At 62.7% G+C, this 24,437-nt stretch overlaps 5 protein-coding genes across 5 annotated transcripts; 2 read left to right on the forward strand and 3 right to left on the reverse strand.

Annotated features, from left to right (window-relative positions):
- Positions 1–879: 879 nt before the first annotated feature.
- TAC3 (tachykinin precursor 3) lies at positions 880–2,237 on the forward strand. The gene is made up of 5 exons (XM_075133605.1): positions 880–981; positions 1,067–1,169; positions 1,272–1,295; positions 1,368–1,509; positions 2,126–2,237. The coding sequence occupies exons 1-5, from the start codon at positions 880–882 to the stop codon at positions 2,235–2,237; spliced, it is 483 nt and encodes a 160-aa protein (XP_074989706.1).
- Positions 2,190–10,875, forward strand: ZBTB39 (zinc finger and BTB domain containing 39). Its single transcript, XM_075133591.1, has 2 exons — positions 2,190–2,269; positions 3,935–10,875. The coding sequence occupies exon 2, from the start codon at positions 4,044–4,046 to the stop codon at positions 6,180–6,182; it is 2,139 nt and encodes a 712-aa protein (XP_074989692.1). The 5' UTR covers positions 2,190–2,269; positions 3,935–4,043; the 3' UTR covers positions 6,183–10,875.
- An 831-nt stretch (positions 10,876–11,706) lies between these two features.
- On the reverse strand, positions 11,707–16,010 carry ACKR5 (atypical chemokine receptor 5). The gene is made up of 2 exons (XM_075133592.1): positions 15,928–16,010; positions 11,707–14,699 (listed from the first exon to the last, which is right to left on the reverse strand). The coding sequence occupies exon 2, from the start codon at positions 14,689–14,691 to the stop codon at positions 13,597–13,599; it is 1,095 nt and encodes a 364-aa protein (XP_074989693.1). The 5' UTR covers positions 14,692–14,699; positions 15,928–16,010; the 3' UTR covers positions 11,707–13,596.
- Positions 16,011–19,286: 3,276 nt separating this feature from the next.
- LOC142073615 (retinol dehydrogenase 16-like) lies at positions 19,287–21,798 on the reverse strand. Its single transcript, XM_075133607.1, has 4 exons — positions 20,638–21,798; positions 20,216–20,474; positions 19,608–19,771; positions 19,287–19,516 (listed from the first exon to the last, which is right to left on the reverse strand). The coding sequence occupies exons 1-4, from the start codon at positions 20,951–20,953 to the stop codon at positions 19,287–19,289; spliced, it is 969 nt and encodes a 322-aa protein (XP_074989708.1). The 5' UTR covers positions 20,954–21,798.
- An 86-nt stretch (positions 21,799–21,884) lies between these two features.
- LOC142073603 (retinol dehydrogenase 16-like) lies at positions 21,885–24,277 on the reverse strand. The gene is made up of 4 exons (XM_075133593.1): positions 23,748–24,277; positions 23,326–23,584; positions 22,446–22,609; positions 21,885–22,279 (listed from the first exon to the last, which is right to left on the reverse strand). The coding sequence occupies exons 1-4, from the start codon at positions 24,061–24,063 to the stop codon at positions 22,062–22,064; spliced, it is 957 nt and encodes a 318-aa protein (XP_074989694.1). The 5' UTR covers positions 24,064–24,277; the 3' UTR covers positions 21,885–22,061.
- Positions 24,278–24,437: the final 160 nt, after the last annotated feature.

Here is a 24,437-nt window from a genome sequence, read left to right on the forward strand (position 1 = left end):
GGCACCCGGCCCTGGGGGCTTCCTGGGGTTCCTGGGGGGCTGCTGTGTCCTGTCCTCGCCCAGCTTGGGCTGGGAGGAGGGGGAAGCTGGTGAAGCCGCTGGGGAGGGCATGGGCCGGGAGGAGGGATGGGGTGAAGATACCGCTTGAATTTGGGGAGGGCTTGGGGGGGCTCTGGAAACAAGTCTGGGTCTGGGATCTGGCTGTCAGCAAGCGTGTATGTGCCAGTGCGTGTGTGTGTCAGGGGACACATGTGCGTGCCTGTGCGTGTGTCAGGGGACACGTGTGTGTGCCTGTGAGTGTGTCAGGGGACACGTGTGTGTGTCAGGGGACGCGTGTGTGCACTAACACGGGTGAACATGCAGGACTGAGTCCGAGCCCGAGCCCGCGTTTGTAGTCTGTGTGCCCGTGCTCGGTCTTGTGTGTGTGTTGGCACAGTCCGGCTGGTGCGTGACTGCACAAACACGGCACCACGGGCACGAGTGGTGGCACGGGACCCTGGGGTCTGCAGTTGAGCCATGTCCCCCTGCACCCCCCCCCGCACCTCTGTGATGCATCCCCCATAACGTGCCCTCCCCGCACCCCTGTAAGGCAGCCCCTGGGCTGCAGCCCCCGGTGCAGCCCCCTCCCCAGAACACTGGCGGGGTGCTGCCAGCCCGCAGCTCGCGGCGGGGGGGTGCAGGGGTTCCTCCGGCCGCAGACACGGGCGGGGGTCCCGCCGCCCCCGGCCCCCCCGTCTCCCGTGTGGCTGCTTTCCCTCCCCAGCGCTCGTCCCGGTCCCGGGCTCGTCCCGGGCCGCCCCGCGGAGGGCGCGCTGGCTTGGGGTGGCCCCGGGGCTCCGCCGCTCCGCCGCTGACCGCCGCCCCCAGGCCCCCCCGAGGATGAGGAGCCGCCCGGCGCTGGCCGCGCTGCTCGCCCTGGCGCTGCCGCTCGCCCTCGCCCGCCGCCCTGCCGCCCCGCCGGGCCCCGCGACCCCCGCACAGGTAGGGCTGTCGGGGCGCCGGGGGTGGGGGAGCGGCGGGCGGCCCCCGGGCCCCCCACCCTGCTCACCCGCTTCGCTTCCCGCAGGGGATGCCCGCCCCGGAGCCGCTGCCCTGGAGAGCCCGCGGCAGCCCCGGGGCCGCCTACACCGCCCTGCTGCAGCTGCTGCGGGAGGAGGACGCCGGTGAGGGCCGGGGGGGCGAGGGCAGGGGGGGCTGCGGAGGGTCGGTCGGTCCGTCCGGGCCCGGTCCGGTCCCCGCCGCCGCCGCTCACCCGCTTCGGTCTCTTCCAGGTGCGCCCGCGGCTCCGCAGAAGCGTAAGTCCCGCCCGGTCCCGGTCCCGGTCCCGCCGCCGGGCCCCGCGGCGCTGACGGCGGGTCTCTCCGCAGGGGACATGCACGACTTCTTCGTGGGGCTCATGGGGAAGCGGGCGGCGGAGCCCGGGCGGCCGGCGGGGCGGGGGAGCGGCGGCTCGTCCCCTCGGTGCTCCCCGGGGCCCCCCGCGGCCCGCGGGGCCCCGCTGCGGGCAGCGTGAGCCGCGGGCCGGGCCGGCGGGGCTGGGCGGGGCGCGCCCCGCGGCCCCCACCCACGAGGGCCGGCCCGGGCCGTGGCCCGTGCCCCGGGGCGAGGCATCGGCACCGGGGGCTGCGCTGCGGCGGCGGTGCCGGCTGCGGGGGCGTCCCGGGCGCGCCGTGGGACCTGCCGGGGCTGTAGCCGCACTGCCGTGCTCGCAGCCGTACCGGCCCTCGCACGCGTGTCCCTGCACGCGCCCTACGCCCGCGTCTGTGCCTGTCCGCACACCCGTGTACATACACCTGTACCTGTATACATACACCTGTTTATGTACACCTGTATACGTACACCTGTATACATCCACCCGTGCCTGTGCGGGACACGCGCCCGGACAGTCTCTGTGTCTTGGCTGCGCCGCGCTGGGACCCGGCGTGCTCGGCGCTGCACGCCCGGGACAACCCACGGGGACGAGCCCACGGGGACGGGTCCGCGGGGGGAGCGGGGGCGGCGGGGCCCCGTGTGCTCTTGGGCTACGGCGACCCGTCCCTTCCCCACGCCTGCCCCCCGTAAATGCAGAGGTGTCCGTGTCCGTGTCCCCGCCCGTGCCCCCGCCCGTGCCCGTGCCCCCACGCAGCTCCCCTCCGGACCGCGGGGGGCGCTGTGGCCCCGCCGCGCGCGCGGGCGGGCGGAAGGCGGCTCCGGCGGCGGCCGGGGCGGACGGAGGGCGGGTCGGCGCCTTTGTGTGAGCGGAGCCGGGATGGTGCGGGGCGCCGGGCGGGTAAGGAGCCCCACCGGCCTCTGGCTGCCCCCCGCGGGGCCCCGCTCGGAGCCCCGGGGGCCCCGCGCCGCCCCCCCGCGATGAGTCCCGCGCGGCCCCCCACGGGCCTCCCGCTGCCCCCGCGGAGCCCCCCGGGGCCTCCCGCTGTCCCCCGAGGCTCCCCTCGGAGCCCCCCGGGGGCCCCTTCCTGCACCCCGCCGTGGCTCCCCGCACAGCTCCCCCCCGGGGCTCCCCTCACCACGACCCCGTGGGCCCCTCGTTGTCCCCTCCGTGGGCCCCCCCAGCCCCCTGCTGCCCCGCGTGGCCCCTCTGGCCCCCGGGGGTCCCTGCCGCCACCCCCTCGTCGCTCCCTTTTCTCCTGGGGCAGCTTCGGGATTCCCTGTGCCCCGCAGGGACGGGAGCCTCTCCTGGCTGCCCGCCCGCCTGCCTGCAGGCAGCGGGGCCTGCCCGCCCCTCCGCACCCCCCGGGGCCTCCTCCTGCTCCCGCGGCCCCGGCGTTCCGCTGCCCCCCGGTCCCCCCCATCTCTTTTCCCTCCTGTCGCGTCCCCAGGCCGCCCCCCGCAGGGATCCCCACGCTGCAGGAATTGCCCACGTCCAGGCGTTTTCTGTGCTGGTGAGCGTTTCCCCTCCAGAGCCTTCCCCGGCCATCCTCATCCTCCTCATCCTCCCAGCTGGGAGCGGTGTTTCCCCGCTGCCTTCTCGGGCAGGGGCCGTCCCTGCCTCCGTCCCTCGGCGTCCCGGGCGAGGACAGCCCGTCCTCAGCTGGGGCAGAAGGCAGCCCAGTCCCCTTTCGTCTCCTGCAAACTCTCTGCTGGCTTCTGGGGTCATTGTTCTCTATCACGGGGAGAAAAAGGCAGGGGATTGGGGATAGAGCTCCCGGGGAAAGTTCGTCGAGTCCCCGGGTGGCCTGAGAGCTGGCTGAGCACCTGTGAGTGGGACAGGGTGACAAAGGCAGTGGGACAAGCTGGAAGGACGAGCTCAGGTGGGAATGGCTGGTGACATGGGCCGGGTGTCTAGTGGCAGCCTGGGAACACTGCACAAACGCCCGGCTAAAAGAGCACTGAAAGGTGCTGCAAGTACCGGTGTAGCAGAGGAGAAATCCCAGGGGAACCAGAGAAGCTGGCGTGCAGGGGAGAATCCGAAATGAGATCCCACTTGGAAACCAAAAGTTACTGTGTGGGTACGGGAGAAATCCGAAGCAAAGGTATGAAGCGGTGGTGGCTGGAGGAGACCCGGAGGTGAAGCCAACCAGCGCGTAGAGTCCGAATTTCAGCCCCCCAGGCAGGAGTGTTATCCCTGGCTCGGGGAGAGGGGGGACGTCTGTGTAACAGGCACCGCATGGGGCTCCGTTTCAGAACTGAGCGGAGCTGCGAGGCAGAGGGACCTGTGTCCATGCCCAAATAGAAGTGGGAACTTCAGGCTGTCGCTGGCAGAGTAAATGACTTTTTATTTTGTCTGTGTCTTTCCCTTTGTGCGTCTTTCCCTTCACTTCCCAAAGAGTCGGTCTTCGAAGTTACAAGTCAGGTTTTAGCCAATCTCCACGTAAGCAGCTATGCTGCTGCTTCTCTGTTGCTTGTCAGGAAGGTGGAAAATTTGAGGTATGACTAGAGTGAAGTCTCTTTGGTTGTTAAGGTATTAACATTTTTTGTGTTTTCCTCTCTCTAGAGCCCCTTGCCCTGCCAGTTTCTGGATGCCAAGCACCTCCTGCTCACGCAGCTGATGAATGCGTGAAGAAGAAGCTGACCAGGAGACGGACTCTTAAGCAGCTGCTAAGATGGGCATGAGGATCAAGTTGCACAGCACCAATCACCCCAACAACCTGCTGAAGGAACTCAACAAGTGCAGGCTCTCCGAGACCATGTGCGACGTCACCATTTTGGTGGGCACCCGCTCCTTTGCCGCACATAAGGCTGTTCTGGCCTGCGCCGCAGGCTACTTCCAGAACCTCTTTCTGAACACGGGGCTGGATGCTGCTAGGACCTACGTAGTGGATTTCATCACGCCGGCCAACTTCGAGAAGATCCTCAGCTTTGTGTACACCTCAGAGCTCTTCACAGACCTAATCAATGTGGGTGTCATTTACGAGGTGGCAGAGCGGCTGGGCATGGAAGATCTGCTGAAGGCCTGCCATTCAACCTTCCCTGACTTGGAGAGCTCAGCCGTCACGAAGCAACCCTCCCTGGCCATGAGCGAAGGCCGGTCAGGTCCTCTGAGCAGCACCTCCTCAGAGCAGAGTCATTCTTTGGGCGAAATTCGGAGCGGCGGGGAACATTTTGGCCCTGAACGGAATTACATCTTGCACGGGGAAGTGGCAGGCAGCTACAAAGAGGACGACAGGAATACTGTGAGTGAAGCCAGCCAGACTCTTCCCCTGATGCATCCGCAGCAGCCTCCCAAGACAGAACAGGAATCGGATCAAGGGCAGTTCGCTCCTGCCGCGAGCCTGGCAACCCAGCCCAGCCTGGGCAGTGTGAACATCGTGGTTCAAACCACTACAAGCTCCTGCCAGCAGTATAAGGTCCAGAGCAACGGCGACTACAGCAAGGGTGGCTTCTTTACCGCTGATCCTTCCCTGGACATCTCCACGGGGAGCAACTCCTGTCCCAGCAACAGTGACCACTCCAAAGAGCAAGGTTTTGGGCAGATGGATGAGCTTCAGCTGGAGGATTTGGGCGAGGACGAACTGCATTTCGAAGATGCCAGTGAAGAGCTGGGCCCGTCGGAAGAAGTTATTGAGCTGAGTGACGACAGTGAAGAAGAGCTGGCCTTCGAGAACGACAGCCGGGATAGCAAGGCCATGCCCTGCCAGGTATGCAAGAAGGTCCTGGAGCCCAATATCCAGCTGATCCGCCAGCATGCGAGAGATCACGTTGATCTGCTGACCGGGAATTGCAAGGTCTGTGAAACCCACTTCCAGGACCGGAACTCCAGGGTCACTCATGTTTTGTCCCACATCGGCATCTTTCTCTTCTCCTGCGACATGTGCGAGGCCAAGTTCTTCACCCAGTGGCAGCTGACCCTCCACCGACGAGAAGGGATCTTTGACCACAACATCATCGTCCACCCCAGCGACCCGCTGCCGGGGAAGGTCACCATGTTTGGGGGAGGGCCTGGCTCAGAGCTGGCGTGTGCTGCCTGCGGGAAGCCTTTGGCCAAAGATTTCCACACCGTCCGCAACCACATCCTGGACCATGTGAACTTGAAAAGCCAGACGTGTGGCGTGTGTGACCAGAGGCACCTCAGCCTCTGCAGCCTGATGTGGCACACCCTGTCCCACCTGGGGATCTCGGTCTTCTCCTGCTCTGTTTGTGCCAACAGCTTCGTGGATCGGCACCTCCTGGAGAAGCACTTGGCCGTTCACCAGAACATGGAGGAAGCTCTTTTCCGGTGCCACTTCTGCGGCCAGAGCTTCAAGCTGGAAGCGGCGTATCGTTACCACGTCAGCCAGCACAAGTGCGGGGGCAGTCTGGACATCCGACCCAGCTTTGGAGACCGTCTCCAGCAGCAGGGCCTGCAGAAGAGGAAGCTGCCGGAGGAGTTCCTGAGCGAAGACTTGGCGCTGCAAAACCAGCCAGGCAACAGCAAGTACAGCTGCAAGGTCTGCGGGAAGAGGTTTGCCCACACCAGTGAATTCAACTACCACCGGAGGATCCACACCGGAGAAAAGCCCTACCAGTGCAAGGTGTGCCACAAGTTCTTCCGCGGCCGCTCCACCATCAAGTGCCACCTGCGGACGCACTCGGGAGCCCTCATGTACCGCTGTACTGTGTGCGGGCATTACAGCTCCACGCTCAACCTCATGAGCAAGCACATAGGCGTGCACAAAGGCAGCCTCCCCCCGGACTTCACCATCGAACAGACTTTCATGTATATCATCCATTCCAAAGATGCGGAGAAAAACACGGACAGCTGATGGGGTGAGGCAGGGCAGGGCCAGCGAAGGAGCAAATACTACTTACAGAAGCTGTGGAAAAAATGTCATTTATTTTATTTAATGGTCAGGCATCATGGATGGAATCCTCCTTTTCTATTTTTATTTTAACTTTTTTTGGCCTTGCTAGGGCTTTTCAGATTGGTGGCATTGTACAAATTAACAGCACGTAAGCTACATCACTGTTTCCGAGAAGTCTGTCGTGTTTACTTACCTCTGGTCCTGTTAGAGGCCATTGAGTTCTGTGTTTTTAGCATTTCTCACTAGGTTTTGAATCTAGATTTTTTTTTTTTAACCTTTTAGCCCACTTGACTAGGCTAACCCTCAGTTGAAGCTTGTCCACAAACTGATGCTGCTAAGATTTTTCACACCTGACCTCAGTAGAGAGGGACAGAGCCAGAGCAGGATGGTGCTGGACTTGAAGAAAAGAAAAAAAAAAAAGAAAGAAAAAAGGAAACAAAGACTCGTTCTGGGCATCGCTGGGGTTCTGCTGCTAGTGCGAGGAGATAAGCAAAGTCACGGAATCAGCCTTGAAGCCGTTGCTCCGTTGCAGGGAGATGAGGAAGCAGCGTGTGAGTGTGCACGTGCAGGTGAGGAGGGATACCGGGCGGTGAATGAGTAGGAGGGCGATTGTCGCTCGCAGGGGCGTTCCCAGATAGTGCCGCTGGCCGAGCCCTGCCCGAGCAGGGGTTGTGGCTGGCGGTTTCTCCGCCGTGCCCGTGACCCACCGCTCACTCTGCCCCGAGACCCTGTCTCCGAAGGAGGAGATGAAGGAGTGACACCACCTCTCTGAAGAGCCCGAGCCGCGGGGCGCCTGCGTGGAAGGAAAGAGGCGGCTGCGTGAGCAGAGGGAGCTCTCGGAGGAGTCGCTGGACTGGAGAGGGCAGGGGAAGCAGGTTCATGTTGTGGGGTCGACTGCTCCTTGGGAGACGGCACGGTCACGCCTAACTTCTGCCGGCCTGCAGCTGGCCATCGAGAGCGTGCCGATGGCCAAGCGGCCCTCCTCTGCCGACGGCAGCCGTGCACGTCCTGCTCTGCCGGCACAGTGTGTCCCAGGGCTGCCAGTTGCTGGAAGCGCTGGATGCCAGAGCGCGGCGTCGCTGCGGCTGCGCGGATCCCAGCAGGCAAGACATGATGAAGCTGTTGCCTTAACTCCCAGGAAGGTACCTTTGAGGACTCTTCTCTCTGCTGAAGGGATAGCCCCCTCCCGTGGCTGCCGCCGTGGATCACCGCATCCCGGACATGGCTCGTGGCAAATGTGTGTTGCAGGATGATGTTGGTGCGATGTGAATTCGTTCATCTTTTGTCCAATCGTGCTCTAACTTCAGCAGGCGCCGGCTGGGGGCTGCGGCAGAGCAGCTCCGGGAGCCGGCAGCAATAGCGGCTGGTGAGAACCTCGGCTCAGCCTCTCCCGGCTGCGCGTCGGGCATGGGCTGGGTGCTCCTCGGCGCGGTGGGCTCTCCCGGCTGCGGTGGCGAGGTCCGCCCCGTGCCTGCAGTGTTTACACCAGGAAGGGTGGGGATCGGCTTTTTCCCATGTTATCCTGCTGTGGGGCAGAGGTGGAGAGGAGCAAATATTTCCGATGCCGCAGCATGAGTTATGACTGCCCTTAGGTAACTCGTTCTACCTCACAAACAGGAAGCGCTCAGGGCTTTCAAGCCACAGTTGTAGTAAATTGGCTCCTGCGCTTCTGTAAAGATACGCTGTTACAAAACAAAACTAGTGATTTGCAAACCCTGTAAACTCATCCCGCTTTCCCCTCCTCTCGAAGGAACAACCCGCAGCAGAGGAGCAGCGTGGGCTGGACGCGTGGTTGGTGAGCTAGGAATTCCTGGGGGTCGCTCCCCCCGCTCCGCTGTGGCCTTGGGCAAGTCACTTCACCTCTTTGCCTCAGTTTCCTCATCTGTAAAATGAGGGTGGTAACACTTGTGGTACCTACCTACCTCCCGGAGTGCGGTGAAGATTGCTGGCTCGTACCTGCAAAGCGCGTGGGAGATGCAAAGCGCTTAGTGAAATGTTTAGCGTCCTGGGGAAATGACAGCCTCCATCCTTTCCTGTTCTGTACCGGTTCCTGGACCTGGCCGGGTCGGTTTGCTCCTGTTACAGCCTTCCCTGTCGACAGCAAACTTCCCTTTAGCCCCGGCCCCGTCGCAGTCCTGTGAAACAAGCTCTGTAGCAATATAAGTGAGGGACGGCTCAGTGCCGCTGTGTCTGCGGAGGGGCTGGGGGAAGCGGCAGCGTGTGTGCTGAGGGGTAGCGGTGCTGTGATGTCCCCTGGGGTTTGCAGAGCACATCTCCCCGTCGGCTGGGGAGCGGGATGGGATCCTCCTTTTCTCCCCATCGGTTGCTGTCGGGAGTGGGAGGAGTTCGCATCCTGGGGAGAGCGGGGTTGGGGGGTGCAGAGGTGTGCAGCTGCTGCAGACCCCTGCCCGTCAGCTCCATCCATCCTTCGATCCCTGCGGTTTGCTGGTAAAGCTGTGTTTCCACCGCGGCACCTCCAGGGCCAGGTCCAGCTCCGCTGCGACGGGGGAAGAGACGAGCTGGTGTCGAGCCATGTCCCCGCCAGCAGTGCTGAGCCCTGGCTCGACCTAATGACTCTTCCCAGGCAGCTCCTTCATCCTGAGCGTGGGTCGTCCTCAGTCGCCCCGTGGACCTGCAGTACCCGAGTCCGGTCCCACTGCACGGAGGTGGGGTGGGAGGAACGGACCTTGCTGAGGAGGAGCGAGAGGACAAGGCTGAGGGTGAGGCTGTTGGGAGTTTGTGTCCTTTCCCCAATCCCTGGAATATTGGCCGGGTTTGGGACCAGTGGCATCGCCCTGGGGGGTGTTAAACTGGATTTGTCCTGATTTTGGTGCCTGGAGCCTGTTTTCAGAGGAGGAGAGGCACCGAAGCAATCACTGACCTGGGGCTGTCCAGGCTGTGCCGCGTGTGCCGCTGGAGCTCTGGTTTCCAAACTCCAGTCTCATGGTGACTGCAGAGCCGTCTTTAGCCTAGTGTCGCTAAGGTTAAAAAAAAAAATCATTTTGAGAACGCGTGGTGCTCTAGGAAAGCGTGGCAGTCGGCGGCGGTTCACTGGAGGCTCCTCTGAGGAGCTCGTTGAGTCACGGGGTTTCTTCGTTCTCCCGGTGGTGGCGAGATGGGCCGGTGGACAGGAACGCATGCGACCTGCTCTGCTCCGGAGGTTGCTATGAAGGATGTGAGGGAGGCAGACGAGGCTTGAGAGAGCCGAGTCCTTAAAGCCTCAAGACCCTCCTAAAGTGTCCCAGAAGCTGTGATGAGCTTTTGGATGGGTTGGGGTGCTGCTGCGCAGTAGCGTCTGCAGCCCCGTATCTAGCTAAGCTGTGAAGCAAAAGCCTTTTGTGCACATAAACCAAAAAGAGAAGCTTTTACACTGAAACTAATGGGTAAAGCATGCCCACCCTTCTGAGCACAGGGACGGGAAAGCAAAAGCCCACCTCATTTTCTGCTGGTCGTTTTTGAGTGCGGGGATGGGGGGAGCGCTCGGGTCCCTGGCATTTCTGTGTCTTGGATTCTTTCCTGTGTTATAATGAATTATTCCCAGGTGAAACATCCTGAGATCAGCAGCGAGTCTCATCTGCAGAGGGATGCGGGGACGGATCTGGACCTGCAGCGCTCCGGTGCTGGGCCGACCTGGCGCCGCGGCTCGTCCTTGGAGGGATTGTCCCAAGAGGGGTCAGAGACCTGCGCTCTCCCTCCCCTGGCAGGGTCCTGGGCCTCTCCAAGCCTGCGGCCAGCGTCAGAGCTCTGTTGTCCCAGTCCCCTTGGCGGCGTGGCTGTCGCCGAGTCCAGCCAGCCTGGCTGGGAGCTCCAGCGTTCCTCCAGAAAGCTGTGCGGATGGAGCAACGGGGCTCATCCTGAGCCCCCGCAGGCTGCGTTGCCCCGAGGAGCCATAGCTCCGACCCGCTGCGTCACGGCAGAGGCACCCGGTGATGGCAGGGGCTGTGCGTGTGCCGGGGGCGCGGCCGTGCTCGGCTCCGCGTCGGAGGCCAAGCGCCGTTTGCAGTGGCAGGGGAGCCGGGGTGGGAACCCCACGCCTGGGTCTGTTCCTCGCTCCGCCGCTGACTCGCGGCATGGCCTTTGGCAAGCCTGCTCGCCTCCGGGCCTCGCTCCCCCCCCGTGAACGTGGGGGTGACACTTACCTACCTCGCCCGGGGCGGCTGGGAGGTGTAACTCGTGTTTGCAAAGCGCTTTGGGATCCTCGGGGTGCAAGAGGGGAACGCAGAGGGGAAGTGCTTCGCCGTGAGCTGTGCCAGCGGCGTTCGCAGAGAGCGGCCGGGTCGCGGGTCCTCGCTGGAAACCGTGACAGAAGATCCCCCTCCAAAAGGCAGTGCTTCGAGACTGGGCTTCGTCCAACTTCTAAACCGCAAAGTTCAGTTTTATTCTCCCCTTTCTCAAAGGATCCAGGTCTCTTAACAGAATAAGCAGAAGAAAAAGAGTTGAATTGCTGTCTAACCTTTTTGTTAAGTTAATAGTAGGTACTGACCTCCTGATATTTAAGTGTTTACTATCTATTTGCTGTAAAGTTTTGTATATTTTGTAAACTTTTCCCCCAAATAGTAGATGTCTAAAATCGTTGTACATCGGGTTCTTTTATACTCCATTGTTCAGCACAAAGTGTGGTTTTTATTTAGAATAATAAAATGGAAAATGTTGACCTCTTGTACCGTGCTTCTTTATAAAACTTGTTGCTTTAAATGTGCAGATTGGCATTTCTGTCTCTTCAGGAGTGCCTGGGAAAGCACGTGAGCCGTGCCTGGTATCCTGCTCCTGTGCTGTGCTCGGCAGGATTTGTGGCACGAGTCCAGGCAGCCGGGGCCTCTTCCTCGCCGCCTCCTCCGGCACCCGGAGCAGCGCGGGGAGAACCGCCTCTGGCATTTCTGCGGTGTTTCCACAGCAGGTTGGGAGCAGAGCCCTCGCTAGAAACCGTTTAGGAAATTCTCAGGGTAAGCCCTTTCTGTGCTGCCAGCGCTGTGTTTCCCCGAGACCTGGAGCTTCGCAGGCTCGGAGCTGTTGGCTGGCAAGCCAGATCAGCGGGCAAACGCTGCTGGCCTTTTCAAGAGCCGCTTTAGCTTTTCTCCAGCAGCGAGGCTTCCTTCTCGGTTCGGGGTTGGGGCGACCTGCTGGGCACTGCCGTGGCCGGGGCTGCCCGTCTCGGTCGCCGCTGGAGCTGCTCGGGCAGAGCTGCTCTGGGAGAGCTTCCCTGGTGGGACAGGGCCAGTTCCCCATCACCAGCTGGTGACCAGCAGTGGGCCCTGGAGATTTAAGCCGGGAGGGTGGTCCAGGGGAACACAGCCAGAAATCGCTAAAGGAGCCTGTGGCTGGGCCAGTTTGCCCTGAGGGGTGGTGAAGGCTTTAAAGGGAGGCTGAGGGACCCAGCTAAAGGACTTGCCGGGTTTCAAGCCCGCATCACTGCGTGGGGTGTATGAGGGTTTATTTGAGGCCGCTCTGGCCCTGAGGTCTGTGAACAAAGTTGCAGATGCATTAGGAGAGTTAAAAAACCACAAGTTTAATAGGTCAAATACCAAGTTTTACATGTTTAAGTAACTTGAAATTGAATATGTTGCTGTCCTGCTGCCGCACCTCAAGTGTCCTGTTATTACGTACTTATCTCCCATGTCTTCATTGGAAATGGCAGGGATCAGCCAAAGGAGCCTTAGGGAAGATTCAGGTCAGAGCTGTGGGTCGTCTCAGCGTGAAACTGCCTTCGTGTCCATCAGCCAGTTTTGGGGCTGCTCGGCTTCGCTGCGCGCGTCGTGCCCAGGAGGGTCACGGGAAGAGAGGCGGTGAGGGCCGGTGTCGGTGCGGATCCCGAAGGACAGCCTCTGTGTAAGTAATCAAGGAAGAAGAGCGGCCGTGAGTTGCTTCCCTCGACAGGGTGCTGTTGTGTCTGAGGGACTGGCTTCTTCCCCAGCTGCGGTACAAAATATTTCTGTGTAAGAGATAGATTTGGCTTTTTCTGTCAACGCTAGTATGCCCTGGTAGTAAGAAGTCTTTGTGCACAGGAGCCCTGAAGTATTTGGTGATTTACCCTGTCAGAGGACCCCTGTAAACAGCAGAGCCGTTCCCAGCCAGTCCCGTGATAACCGTGCGCCCGTGTTAACCCCTGGTCACGGGCTTCTGCCGCGGCCCGGGACATCCTGCTCCCCACCCAGCGCTCTGTGCTGCGAGCATCCTGTCCCTAGATTTGCTTATGCTTTGCGTTTTTAAAGATGTGTTTCTTGAGCAGCTCAAGGCCTTTGGTAGATTTATGAACTCCCTTCCAGTGACTGTCGCTCTTTCACCTTCCCCTGCCGAGGGCTTGACCAGCAGCACGTAACTTAGGAGAATCCGGACAACAATGAACTTTCTCCGGATGCTCCAGTTTCTTACGCAGCCAAAGCCCAGCCTGCGCTTCAGCTCCGAGGGTTTCTGCACGCGTACGTGTTCCCACGGGGCGTGCTTCAGTGCGACTTTGGTTGAAAGGGAGCACGCGTGAAGGTCTGCCGGAGTCTGCCAGCGTTTAGAAACGCGCCCAGTGGCCTTAGAAACCTGCCAGGAGATGCTCTAAAGGAGGCTGGGTTTAATGGGACAGGTCTCCTGCTGCAAACCACGAACTGGGAACCCCACCTCTGCTGCCACTTGTCGCGTTTGAAAGCAGCTGTGCCCAGTCAAACCCAGTTTTAACCATTGCTAATTGATGGCTGGGTTTGCAAAATTGCTCTCAATGAGCTGCTGTCCAGTCCTTCCTCCCCTCATTAAAGCTCAGGTCTGTGTCGTGCTCAGCCCCTCAGGGTCGCGTTGCCTTCATTTCTGTGGGATCAGGCTTTCAGCCGTTTGCCGGGCATGGGGAGGAGAGGTTTGTGTTTCAAAGCAATGAATTTCCTCTCTCCTGCCTGGGATGGCAGAGCGGCAGCATTCACCGGACACCTCTGCAGCACGAGTGCAAGTGGAAGCCGGGGGCTGCAGAAGAACTTGTGGTGAAGGGAAAGGATCGCGTGCCCCCAGCCCCGCGGCTCGGGGGGTACGGGGGTCGGTCGCAGGGGCCAGGTTTGAGTTCAGACTTCCAAGCAGGTGAAGTAATGCACTTTATTACTGCAAGTGTTTCTTTTGGAAAACAGGAAATATCTCTTTCTTGTATTCTTTCTTTAGCTAAATAGATCTGATACAGCAGCACATCAGAGGCAAAATGTCTGTAGCTCCCCGCACCATCTCATTTCACGTTTGGCACCCTGCCCTGCCTTCAGAGCACAGGAGGTGGCCAGCCAGGAAGCGTTGTTTGAAAGCAAAGTGCCTGCTTTTCACCAGGAAAAACAATCTTATGATCTCAGAGAGGGCAGGGAGCTGCTCCCCCCACCGCAACCACTTGCCAACGATGAGTGGGAGAGCCCGATCCCCCTTAATTGGGAGGGTTGTTGTCCTTTGTGATGACTATGGAGTGCTGCGTGGTGGAGGAGGAATTGTCTGCGCCCTTCTGGCTGCCTTGGTCTTTGGGGATGTACTTAACCACGGCGGAGATGAGCTTGCTGCGGAAGTTTTTGCTTAGGAAGTTGTAGAGGATTGGGTTAATCACGCAGTGGAGCAGGGTGAAGCAGTCTATGATGTCGTAGAAGAAGTAGAGGAAGTGGGCGAAGGTGCAGTGGAGGATGATGTGGTTGCCGTCGAGGGTGAGCAGCGTGAGCATGATGTGGAAGGGCAGCCAGCTGATGAGGAACACGACGATATAGGCGTAGATGAGCAGACAGTGCTTCCTGCTCTCCGGCTTGGTGCGCTTGATGAACCTGGCCGTCAGGATGTTGAAAACGGTGATGATGGGGAAGGGGATGAGGAACCCAATGGTGGTGGTGGCCAAGCTGACCGCCAGCGCCCACTCATCGTAGGTCTCGAAGGGGGCCATGAAGATGCAGATGGGCTCTCCGGTATTGACCAGCTGCATGTGAGCAACCTCCAGGAATGGGATCACTGCTGCCAAGACCCAACTGCAGGCGCAGATGATGCGGCGTGCACGGTGCTGGTGCTTACGCCAGAAGAGGGAGGAGCTGGTCAGGGACACGTAGCGATCCACGCTCAGGCAGGTGAGGAATAAGATGCTGGCGTACATGTTGGCAAAGTAGAAGTAGTGCGTGAAGCGGCAGAGGAAGCTGCCCCAGAGCCAGGTGTAATCCAGCATCACCTCCAGCATCCAGACGGGCAGCGAGAGCAGCACGCCGAGGTCAGCAATGGCCATGTTGATGATGTAGAGGTTGACCAAGCTCTTGTTGCCCCGTGTCTGCCAGTTGACCCAGATGACAAGGAGGTTCTCCACCAAGCCCACCACGAAGATGACCAGGTAAAGGATGAAGAGGATCACCCGCTTGACGTTCTCATCCAGGCTGAACTCGCAGAAGGTGTAGGTGTAGTTCAGGAGGTGGAACAGCTCAGACCAGTTGTGGTAGTCCCCGTACTCATTGAGGAGAGTGTGCGTCTCGGTGGGGGCAGTGGTCGCCTCAGCCATCCTGGTAGCTGCAAGGAAAGGGAAAGCACTGAGTTGTGGCTCAGCGGCTGCTCTGAGCCGGACAGCTTGAAAATACAGAGAAACAGCTCCTGTCAGAGCTCAGTCCTCATGGGAGGCTCTGGAAGTACCCATCTGTATATTTTTTTTAATCCAGTTTTTATGCCTATGGTGAATTCCTACATCAGCCCTCAGAAGATGCCGTATCCACGCTGGACGATAACCTCACGTCCCAGGCAAAATGCAAGCCACAAACACGAGCCGCCTGTTCACCCACACGTGCTCCCAGGTGGTGGCTGTCCCCTGTCCCACAGCCTGGTCAGCAGGGGATGGGGACAGGGGACAAGCAGTGCTGGGGACCGATGAAGGGGAGGGACGAAGGACAGGTGAGACTGCCCGCAAGCCCCGAGGCTCAGCAGCATCGGTAACTGCAGAAACGGAGCTGATGACCCAGGAGCACAGCGACTTTCGGGCAGGAGCCCCCCTGCCAAGGATCGTGCTGTGCCCCCAACACCTCTGGAGCTGAGGTCCTGCCACCACGGGGCCTGTGGGAATCCCGACCCCAGCTCTGCCGCTCTGCCCTTGCATGCAGCAACCGGCTCCGAGGTGTCTGGGGCGCGGGTGGGCACCTGGACCATTAAACGCGGCAGTGACCACGTCTGCTGGACTCCATCCCCCCCCGAGCCCTTGGTGTGCGGTCGCTTATAAACCTGGCCAGCCGCCCTCGCTCTGCCCGTCTTGCAGCTGCGTTGCTGGGAGCCGTCAGGACTTCCAAGTAGGTGACAAAATTATAAACTTAAGGGAAATGCAGTTGACCTTAACATCCTTTTATTGACCCAAGTGCGAGAGCTCCGATCCCAGCACAGCTGCACCAGCACGGCGAAGATGCCACGGACCCTGTTCAGCCTCGTGCCGCTGGAAGAGCTCGCCAGACCAGCCATTCCCCTGGGAACACCGGAGGAGCGTGCAGTGCCACTGGGGCATTCCCGCGGCACTCGGAGCCCAGTCAGCCGGGGAGCGCTGCAGCCAGGCGTCCCCCGCAAGAGCATCAGCCCTGCGGCAAACGGCTGTCACCCGCCCGCTCCCGAAACCATGGAGGAGAGCGAGCCCCCGGGGCTGGAGCCCCCCCGTCCCCGAGGCTCCTCGAGCTCCCGCCCTCGCCAAGGTGCAGGTCCCGAGAGAGGCCGGTGGGAGAGGGGACAGACGGACGCAGGCAGGGGGGGAGAGTTGTTGGCTCACCGGCGGCAGAGCCGAAGGCTGCGCGGAGGGGCTGCTCGGGGAGCGCGGTGATCCTCTCAGCTCGGCGGCTCGTGCGCCTCTGGGAGAGCAGAGCCGCAGCGGCGCGGAGCTCGGGGTGGGCTTGTTGGCTGCCTCCCCGCAGGAAATGACCATCGTGGTCCGACATCCTGAGACAGCCCAGCACGGGTGACATTTGACTCGATTTCCAGCCCCGGGGTTCGGCTCCCGTTTGATTTTGCCACAGGGCTGGAACGGGCGCGGGGAGGCCCTGGGCAGGTGTTGGTGTCAAAGCTGCGGGTGCCTGAGGATGGAGGGGGGCTCCTCGGGGCTCCCCCAGGCAGGTCCCCTCCGCTGTCACTCCCGCAGGACCCGGCTGCTGTGGCCCTACTGGTCTTGGGCGCTGGATCTTGCCCGGGTCCTGCTGCGACTGTGGGCAGGAGGGGAAAATGCATCCTCTAGGATGGACCCGCTGAGCCAGGTCCTCCCCTGGCTCTGGGAGTCCCAAGGGGTTAGGGTGGGGTAACGCGAAGGTGCTGTTGACTGTCCCTGATGCTCACGTGATGCCGGAGGGCTCAGCATGTCTTTTAGGGGAAAAAGGGCCAAAAGCTGAACATCCCTGCCAGGTCCGAGCTGTCGCAGGAGTTGATGGCAGAGGGCTATTGCCGGAGAAACACCTCTGGCCGGGCAGCAATTAATCATCGAGCCGTGATTGCCTGGCAGTTCTACAGGGGAAGGGAGGGGGCTTGAGCCTTGCCCTGGCACTGGGGAGGGGGCTGATAGGCAGAAAATTTTGCATCAAGCTGCAAGTCCTGCAAAACAATTGCAGGAAATCTCCTTTTCGAGTGCAGACAAGACTCTGTGATCAACAATCGGCTCGGAAGGAAGGCACGGCCGGAGCGGGGAAGCACGAGGGCACTGATAAGTCGGGTCTCACAACAACAAGCCCGGCGCCGGTGACCCCGCGCGCAGGTACCCAGCCCCAGCGGGAGCAAGGCCCCGGCTTGCAAACAGGAACTCGGCGGCTTTGTGCTCGCCCAGAGCGTGGCGGGGTGCGTTTTGGCTCAGCCGCGGGATGGGGGCCGCAGGGGGGTCGCAAAGGGCCGCTCTGCCGCCCGACGGCTGGGGGGCTTTGCCTCCTCTGGGAGGCAGGGATCATTCTGTTTCCATTTAACAGGTCAGGAAATTTCCACACCGAGCTCTCGGATCAAGAACGACCTGGGTGCTGCAAACCTTTGCCGTCGGGGTTTGCGCAGGGGCTGCCAATCCCGGCGGAGATGGCAAGGTCTGGGAGCCGGTGGCATTTCCGAGCTGGCCGAGCCATGGAGAGGGGGGCAGGTGGCTCAGCCCCTTCTCCCCATCCCCGCTGCGATGCTCGGAGCGCCCCAAGGCTGTCGGCACCCAAATGGGTGCCCAGGAGCCCCCGGCCTCCGTAAGGGTCAGGTTCCCTCCTTTGTCTGGAGATAAGTGGGAAAAGGCCGTTTCCTCTCTGGAAATCGACTGCTTCGATCCGAGCGGGTCCATCGGAGCCCGGCGGAGCAGGGGTTGGATGGACAGCGCACAGCAAGGCGAAGACGAGAGGCTGATAATGGCACCCTGTGGGCCTGGCCGGTTCGTCCTCCACCTGCCAGCGCTTTGCTCCGGGGTGAAATATGGGTACTGGGTCCCTCCCGGCCGCCGCCAGCCCGGCCCCACCAAAGGGGAGGGAGCAGCACAGACCCGGAGCGAGGTGGGCTCCAGGCGGCGGCAGCGCCGGGGATCTGCTGTTCTCCTGCCCTTCCCTCCCCGGGCAGCTGGCGCTGGCCCAGGATGCTGCCGGAGGATGCGAGCACGGGGGTCCCCGGGCAGGTGCAGCCGAGGCCACCGTGCCGCCTCCCGGCAGCTCAGCACGGCAGAGCCCGGCCCCTCGGGGACATGCGGCCCTGAAACGTGATGTGTGGGGGCTGCTGGGGACGTCTTACTGGTTTGCTAAGCCAAGTGTTTAGGAAAGCTTTCTTGGCTGGGGAAACAGCTTGGCGAGCTGTAACGCAGCTTGTGCAAGGGCCCTATGTGCTGCCGTAACTCCTCGTCCCCCCGAGCTCCGTCGCAGCCCGGGGGTGTCTTGGTCTCGCCTGGGCTCAGCCTCTGCGCGGGCGGGAGCAGCGCGGCACTGGTGGGAGCGGGGCTGCTGCTAACGCTGCTCTTGTTCTGCAGGCAAGTGCACAACCTCAGGGACCTAACCCCCAGCTAGTCATCACTAATCAGCCCTTAATTAGAGCTCCCTGTGCTGGCGGTGTCAGGGGCTGGTTAACGATGGTGCCTTTTCCAGCCCATCCTCTGGCAGCAGAGCTGAGAGCCGAGCCTGCCCCGGCTGCGCCAAGAGCTCGTCCCCACCGGCTGCGGCTCTCTCTGTGCCGGACCTGACCACCCGCTGCCAGAGGAGACTGCAGATAATGGGCTGCGCGATTGCCGGCGTTGTGCCGGGAAGAGAGTGCTGGCTGCCAGGGCTGAGCCGAGGTCGCCCATGGAGGAGCTGGGAGGCTGCAGGGGAGGGGAGGCTGCGCCGGCGCCGAAGGGGCTCCGAGCAGTGCGGGAGGACGGAGCCGTTTTCAGCCGCCTTTTGGGCTTAACCTGTGCGGCAGCGAGGGAGGAGATGGGGAGCCGAGGAGCAAAGCCCCCGCAGCCTGAGCTGGACAAACGCAGGGAAGAGCCGGGATGCGGCAGAGTGGGGGGTCTGGGCAGCCCCCGGCAGAGCTGGAGTGAAGCACAACCGGCTTTGGGGACCTTTGCAAAGGGCGATTGCTCTCACCTCTCCTTGGAGAGGGAGCTGTGAGCCCGGAGGGCCCAAAGGCTGGTGCTGCAGACACCAGCAGGCTTGAAGAGAAAAACATCTTTAACCAGATCCCGGGGCAGCAGCATCCTTCCAGCACGAGGCAGTGACGGGGAGCCGGAGACTGCCGGCGCCTGCGATGGCCCTGCAGCCACGATCGACTGTGCCGGTAGGTGTGGATTGGGCCCTGTCTCTGACCGCGAGGATGAGCTGGACCCTCCGGCCCCTCGAAGGGCTGCAGGGGCAGAGATGCCGCAGCTCGGACGGCCCCGGGCACGCGGCTGCTCTGGGCACAGGCGGCAGCCGGGGTCCTGCCACCGGCTGGCAGGGACCCCACGGGCTGGCAGGGACCCACCAGCGTCACGGCTGCCCTGGCGGAGCGGGTCACCCAGCGCCATGGCCAGGCGGCTCTCAGACACCTCCGAGGCTGGGGTTCACCACGGGCAGCCCCTCACTTTATTGAGCACTGGCTTTATTGAGCACGTTAACAGGGGCCCAAGGCGAGCGGGTGCCTGTGGACGCTGTGTCCGCATCCCCGGTCCGGTGGCCGTCCTCAGGGGCGCGCGCGCGTCCCCCCGGCTGGGACGGGCAGGAAGAGGCCGATGGTGGCGTCGGCAAGCCAGGCCGGGCAGTAGCTGAGCGGCAGGAAGACGAGCTGGGCGTCCCAGCCGGCCGCGTAGCGGCTGCGGGGGAAGCGGGCGAGCAGCGCGTGCGCCATGACGCCAGTGACGCGGGACAGGCGGGAGCTGCTCACAGGGTGCAGCAGGGCGATGCTCTTGGCGTCTGGGTGGGCAGAAGGGGGTCAGCCCGGCCCGGCCCGCCGGCAGTGGTGGGGTCACCGGGGGGTGCCAGGGCCATGTGGGGACGTACTCACAGGTCTCCAGGTAATGGTGGCCGTAGGCTGCCTGGGTCTCCGCCGGGAGCCGCTCCCAGAGGTGCTTGAAGCCCTTCACCACCGTCGTGGGGTCGGTCATCCTCGTCCGGAAGGTGCCGGGTTCGATGATGGAAACCCGCACCCCGAAGGGGCGCATCTCGCGCCTGGCCAGGGAGGGGCCGTCAGCCCTGCAGGCAGAGCCGCTGTCCCGAGCCGAGCAGGGGCTGGAGGGGACTGAGCCGCGCGGGGCGAGGGGGAGCCCATGACCCCCCTGGGCACCCCATCATCCTCCAGGTGGGTGCAGGGGAGCCCCCTCCTTGCTCAAGGGTTTCTCAAAACCCTTCCTCTGATTGCACAACTGCAGCTCCAGCCATGCCCCGGGTTCCAACCTGTGGGCGACCGTATCAGGATTTCACAAGCCCCTGCCCAGGCTCGCTGCTGCTCTCCTCTAGAGGGAAGGGTGTAACCGCGTGCAACATAAAACCCTGCGTGGGGCAAGTGGGGCAGAGCCGCCTGGCACACCTGCACATGCCAACGTACGCCCGGCTGCTGGACAAGCCCCGGCATAGGGGAGCACCGGGGGCTGCCAGTGGCCCCCACCACCATACCTGAGACTGTCGGAGAAGGCCTCCACGCCAAACTTGGAGATGCAGTACCCCCCGCCGAAAAAGGAGATGCGGCCCATCACGCTGGCCACGTTGACCACCCGGCCCCGCGCCTGCCGCACCAGGGGCAGGAGGCTCAGCGTCACCTCGATGAGGCCGACCAGGTTGACGTCCAGGACCTTGACAAAGTCGTCCTTGGTCAGCCACTCGTTAGGGCCACTGGGGACGGCGGTCCCTGCATTGTTCACCAGCCCCCAGAGACCTGGGGAGAGGGGGATGGGGTGAGCGGGGGCTGCTCCCCTGCCCACGGCCCCGCTCCGGCACCGGCTGTGCCGGCACAGGTTGGCGGAGCAGTGGGAGCACTGGCAGGGCCGACGACGGGGCCGAGGATGGGGCCGTGGATGGGGACGGCCGCCCCGTCCTACCTCGGTCACCCACACACTCCCGGACCCAGGCGGTGGCGGCGGCGATGCTCCGGCTGGAGGTGACGTCCAGGAGGACGGTCTGCAGCCGCGGCGAGGCGGCCGCCCGCAGCCGCGCAGCCCCTGTTTCGGTCAGGCAGGCGGCCAGCACCCGCAGCCCCCGCGCGTCCAGCTGCCGCGCCAGCAGGTTCCCGAAGCCGCTGTCGCAGCCCGTGATCAGCACGTACTTCTCCGAGAGCCTCGGCACCATCTGCCGCTCCCGGTGCCAGCGCCACAGCAGGTACAGCCCCACCAGCACCGCCGCCAGGTACAGCCACATCCTCGGGCACCGGCTCAGCAACAGCCTTCTGCGCAGCCCACATTTGTGCCGTATATATAGAGGCCGGTGTGGAGGACCAGCCCCAGCCCGCGCATTGGGCAGCGCTGGTGGGAGAGCCAGGTGCCGGGGTTGCTCTTTCCTCCACGCTGGAGGAGAGGCAGGATTGCAGCAGCACCTAGAGAAAGTTTTTCATCTCTCAGTTGCAATTCACGGCTTTGCTTTGCACAAATCCGTGTGCCTGGAGCTCTGCTCTGGCCTTTAATGGCTGTTTGTGCTGGCAGGGTGGATCCAGCCGCCCCACAGAGCCGGATTTGGCTAAAGTCTCCACACACAGTTGGCGCACCCGGCCCCGGACTTCTCCCTCTCGCCGGCTGCGCTGCACTCGCCCGGCTTTGGGCCGGTGGGGGACGGCGGCTTCGTCCCCTCACCCCGGGACAGGCCCTGCCCGAGGAGGCAGCAGAGCTGCTGGGGCGAGCCTGGACACAGGCAAAGGGGTGTCCCCAGCCGCAGCGATGCCCGGGCATGGTTTGCTGGAGCGGGGCAGCCTTCACTGACCGGGGGCTGCGGGTCTGCAGAGCTGCGCACAGAAGCAGGCGCTGCTCGGGATACCCGAGGGGCACGAGGAGGAGGAGGACTCGACCAGAGGCTGCCCAGCCCTGTGCCCAGGGGCAAAGCTGCCCAGGTTTGTACAGGTCTGGTTTTTATTCACGTGTGTTAACGCCTGCAGCGCCGGCTCGGGGGAGTGCAGCTCTCGCACCCTGGCGGGAGCTGGACCCTGCACGGAGCAGGCACTGGGGAGCAGGCACCGGCAGCTCCCGCGGCGTGGCATGGCACGGCACGGCCAGTGGCAGTGCTGGTGCTGCTGGAGGAGCAGGGACGCGACCTCGGTGCCGCAGCCCCAGCCGAGGCTGAAACCAAGCCCTGCCGGGCAGGGAGGAGGGGTTGTCTTTTATTCTGCTAGCAGAGACAGCGGGTTGCGAGACATACATGGAGTTAGAAATTCAGGAACCTATTGGCACGGCCTCAGCTGCGGGCGACGCTGGATTCCACCCTGCGCTGCCGGCCCTGGCTGCTGCTGCCTGTCGGCTGCCTACGCCGCATCCCTGCCTTAGGCTTTCTGGGCAGGTTTGGGGGAGGACCAGGAGAGTATGAAGTCCGTGAGGGCTGACGGCAGGTAGCTGAGGGGGATGTAGAGCAGCTTGGCATCCCAGCCCGCAGAGTAGCGGGTGCGTGGGAAGCGGCTGGTCAGCGCGTGCTCCATGCAGTCTGTGACCAGCCTCAGGTTGGAGTTGTACGTCTTCTGCAGCCTCCTGAGTGCTACCACAGCTGCGGAGGCAGAAAGGGCCGGTCAGGCTGCCGGGCTTAGACTCTCGAGCCGAAGGCAGCTGAACGGCTCGGTGGGATGACGGGGTGGTGGGACACCCTGTGGCCCTGGGAATGTGCCTCGTGTCAGGAGAAACAGCATTGCTTAACCTTTAGGCGAGGTACTTACACCCCTTCAAGTAATTCTCCCCATAACTTGCTTTGGTTTCCTCCGGGAGCTTCTCCCAGGTGGAAAGAAAATTCTTCTCCAGATTCTCGACGTTGGTGATCATCGTCTTGAAGTAGCCTGGCTCGATCACGCAGACCTTCACCCCGAAGCTGCGCATCTCAAGCCTAGAAGGGATCAAACCCCGTGGGATGCAGGAGCCGCACCCGAGTGCATCCGCCGCCCACCGGCACGGGCTGTGCGCGGGCAGCAGCCCTCACGCGGGATGCACGGCAGCCTTGTGCCGGAGGTACGGTGGGGAGCCTGACCACCCCAGCGGACCCCGCGCCAGCCCCGGCACGTGGCCAAGCGTGTGAGCAAACATCTGCTGATTCTGGATGGGATGGGGCCAAAGCAAACCTGGGGACCGCGGGACCGTTGCCTGCAGGATCTGGTACGGGGGCAAGGCCTAATGGGGGGGGCTGAGTGCTGGGGCAGGCAGTGCCAGCCGGTGTGGCCACAGCCTCCCTGCCGCTGGGAAGTCATCGGGCAGGGGACTGAAATCAAAGCTCTGCCAAGACCTTTGCCTTCCCTTGCCCCGGGCTGCCTCTGTGTGAGCTTAGCTGAAAGTGGAACAGAGGCTGCCAGCAGCAGGCGAGGGTCCCCCGGGCAGGAGCGGGGCGGACCCGTGGGACCCAAGTCCCGTAGCTGCGGAACAAGGTGTCCTGACGTCTGGTGCACGCGTTAAGCATCCCCGCAGCCCCTCCTCTTGCGCTTCGGCAGCAGCTAAAATGACCTCTGCCTGCGCTCGCTTGCGGTTGCATGGGGAAGGGCTTTGGCAGACGGAGGCTCTGCTGGCTGAAGCCCGGAAAAGCAAACTGGGAAACTGGGGGCGGTGTCTTACCGGAGACTGTCGGAGAAGGCCTCCACGCCAAACTTGGAGATGCAGTACCCCCCGCCGAAAAAGGAGATGCGGCCCATCACGCTGGCCACGTTGACCACCCGGCCCCGCGCCTGCCGCACCAGGGGCAGGAGGCTCAGCGTCACCTCGATGAGGCTGACCAGGTTGACGTCCAGGACCTTGACAAAGTCGTCCTTGGTCAGCCACTCGTTAGGGCCACAGGGGATGGCGATCCCCGCATTGTTCACCAGCCCCCAGAGACCTGGGGAGAGGGGGATGGGGTGAGCGGGGGCTGCTCCCCTGCCCACGGCCCCGCTCCGGCACCGGCTGTGCCGGCACAGGTTGGCGGAGCAGTGGGAGCACTGGCAGGGCCGACGACGGGGCCGAGGATGGGGCCGCGGATGGGGACGGCCGCCCCGTCCTACCTCGGTCACCCACACACTCCCGGACCCAGGCGGTGGCGGCGGCGATGCTCCGGCTGGAGGTGACGTCCAGGAGGACGGTCTGCAGCCGCGGCGAGGCGGCCGCCCGCAGCCGCGCAGCCCCTGTTTCGGTCAGGCAGGCGGCCAGCACCCGCAGCCCCCGCGCGTCCAGCTGCCGCGCCAGCAGGTTCCCGAAGCCGCTGTCGCAGCCCGTGATCAGCACGTACTTCTCCGAGAGCCTCGGCACCATCTGCCGCTCCCGGTGCCAGCGCCACAGCAGGTACAGCCCCACCAGCACCGCCGCCAGGTACAGCCACATCCTCGGGCACCGGCTCAGCAACAGCCTTCTGCGCAGCCCACATTTGTGCCGTATATATAGAGGCCGGTGTGGAGGACCAGCCCCAGCCCGTGCATTGGGCAGCGCTGGTGGGAGAGCCAGGTGCCGGGGTTGCTCTTTCCTCCACGCTGGAGGAGAGGCAGGATTGCAGCAGCACCTAGAGAAAGTTTTTCATCTCTCAGTTGCAATTCACGGCTTTGCTTTGCACAAATCCGTGTGCCTGGAGCTCTGCTCTGGCCTTTAATGGCTGTTTGTGCTGGCAGGGTGGATCCAGCCGCCCCACAGAGCCGGATTTGGCTAAAGTCTCCACACACAGTTGGCGCACCCAGCCCCGGACTTCTCCCTCTCGCCGGCTG

The sequence above is a fragment of the Calonectris borealis genome, chromosome 30 (assembly GCF_964195595.1).
Source record: "Calonectris borealis chromosome 30, bCalBor7.hap1.2, whole genome shotgun sequence".
NCBI lineage: Eukaryota > Metazoa > Chordata > Aves > Procellariiformes > Procellariidae > Calonectris > Calonectris borealis.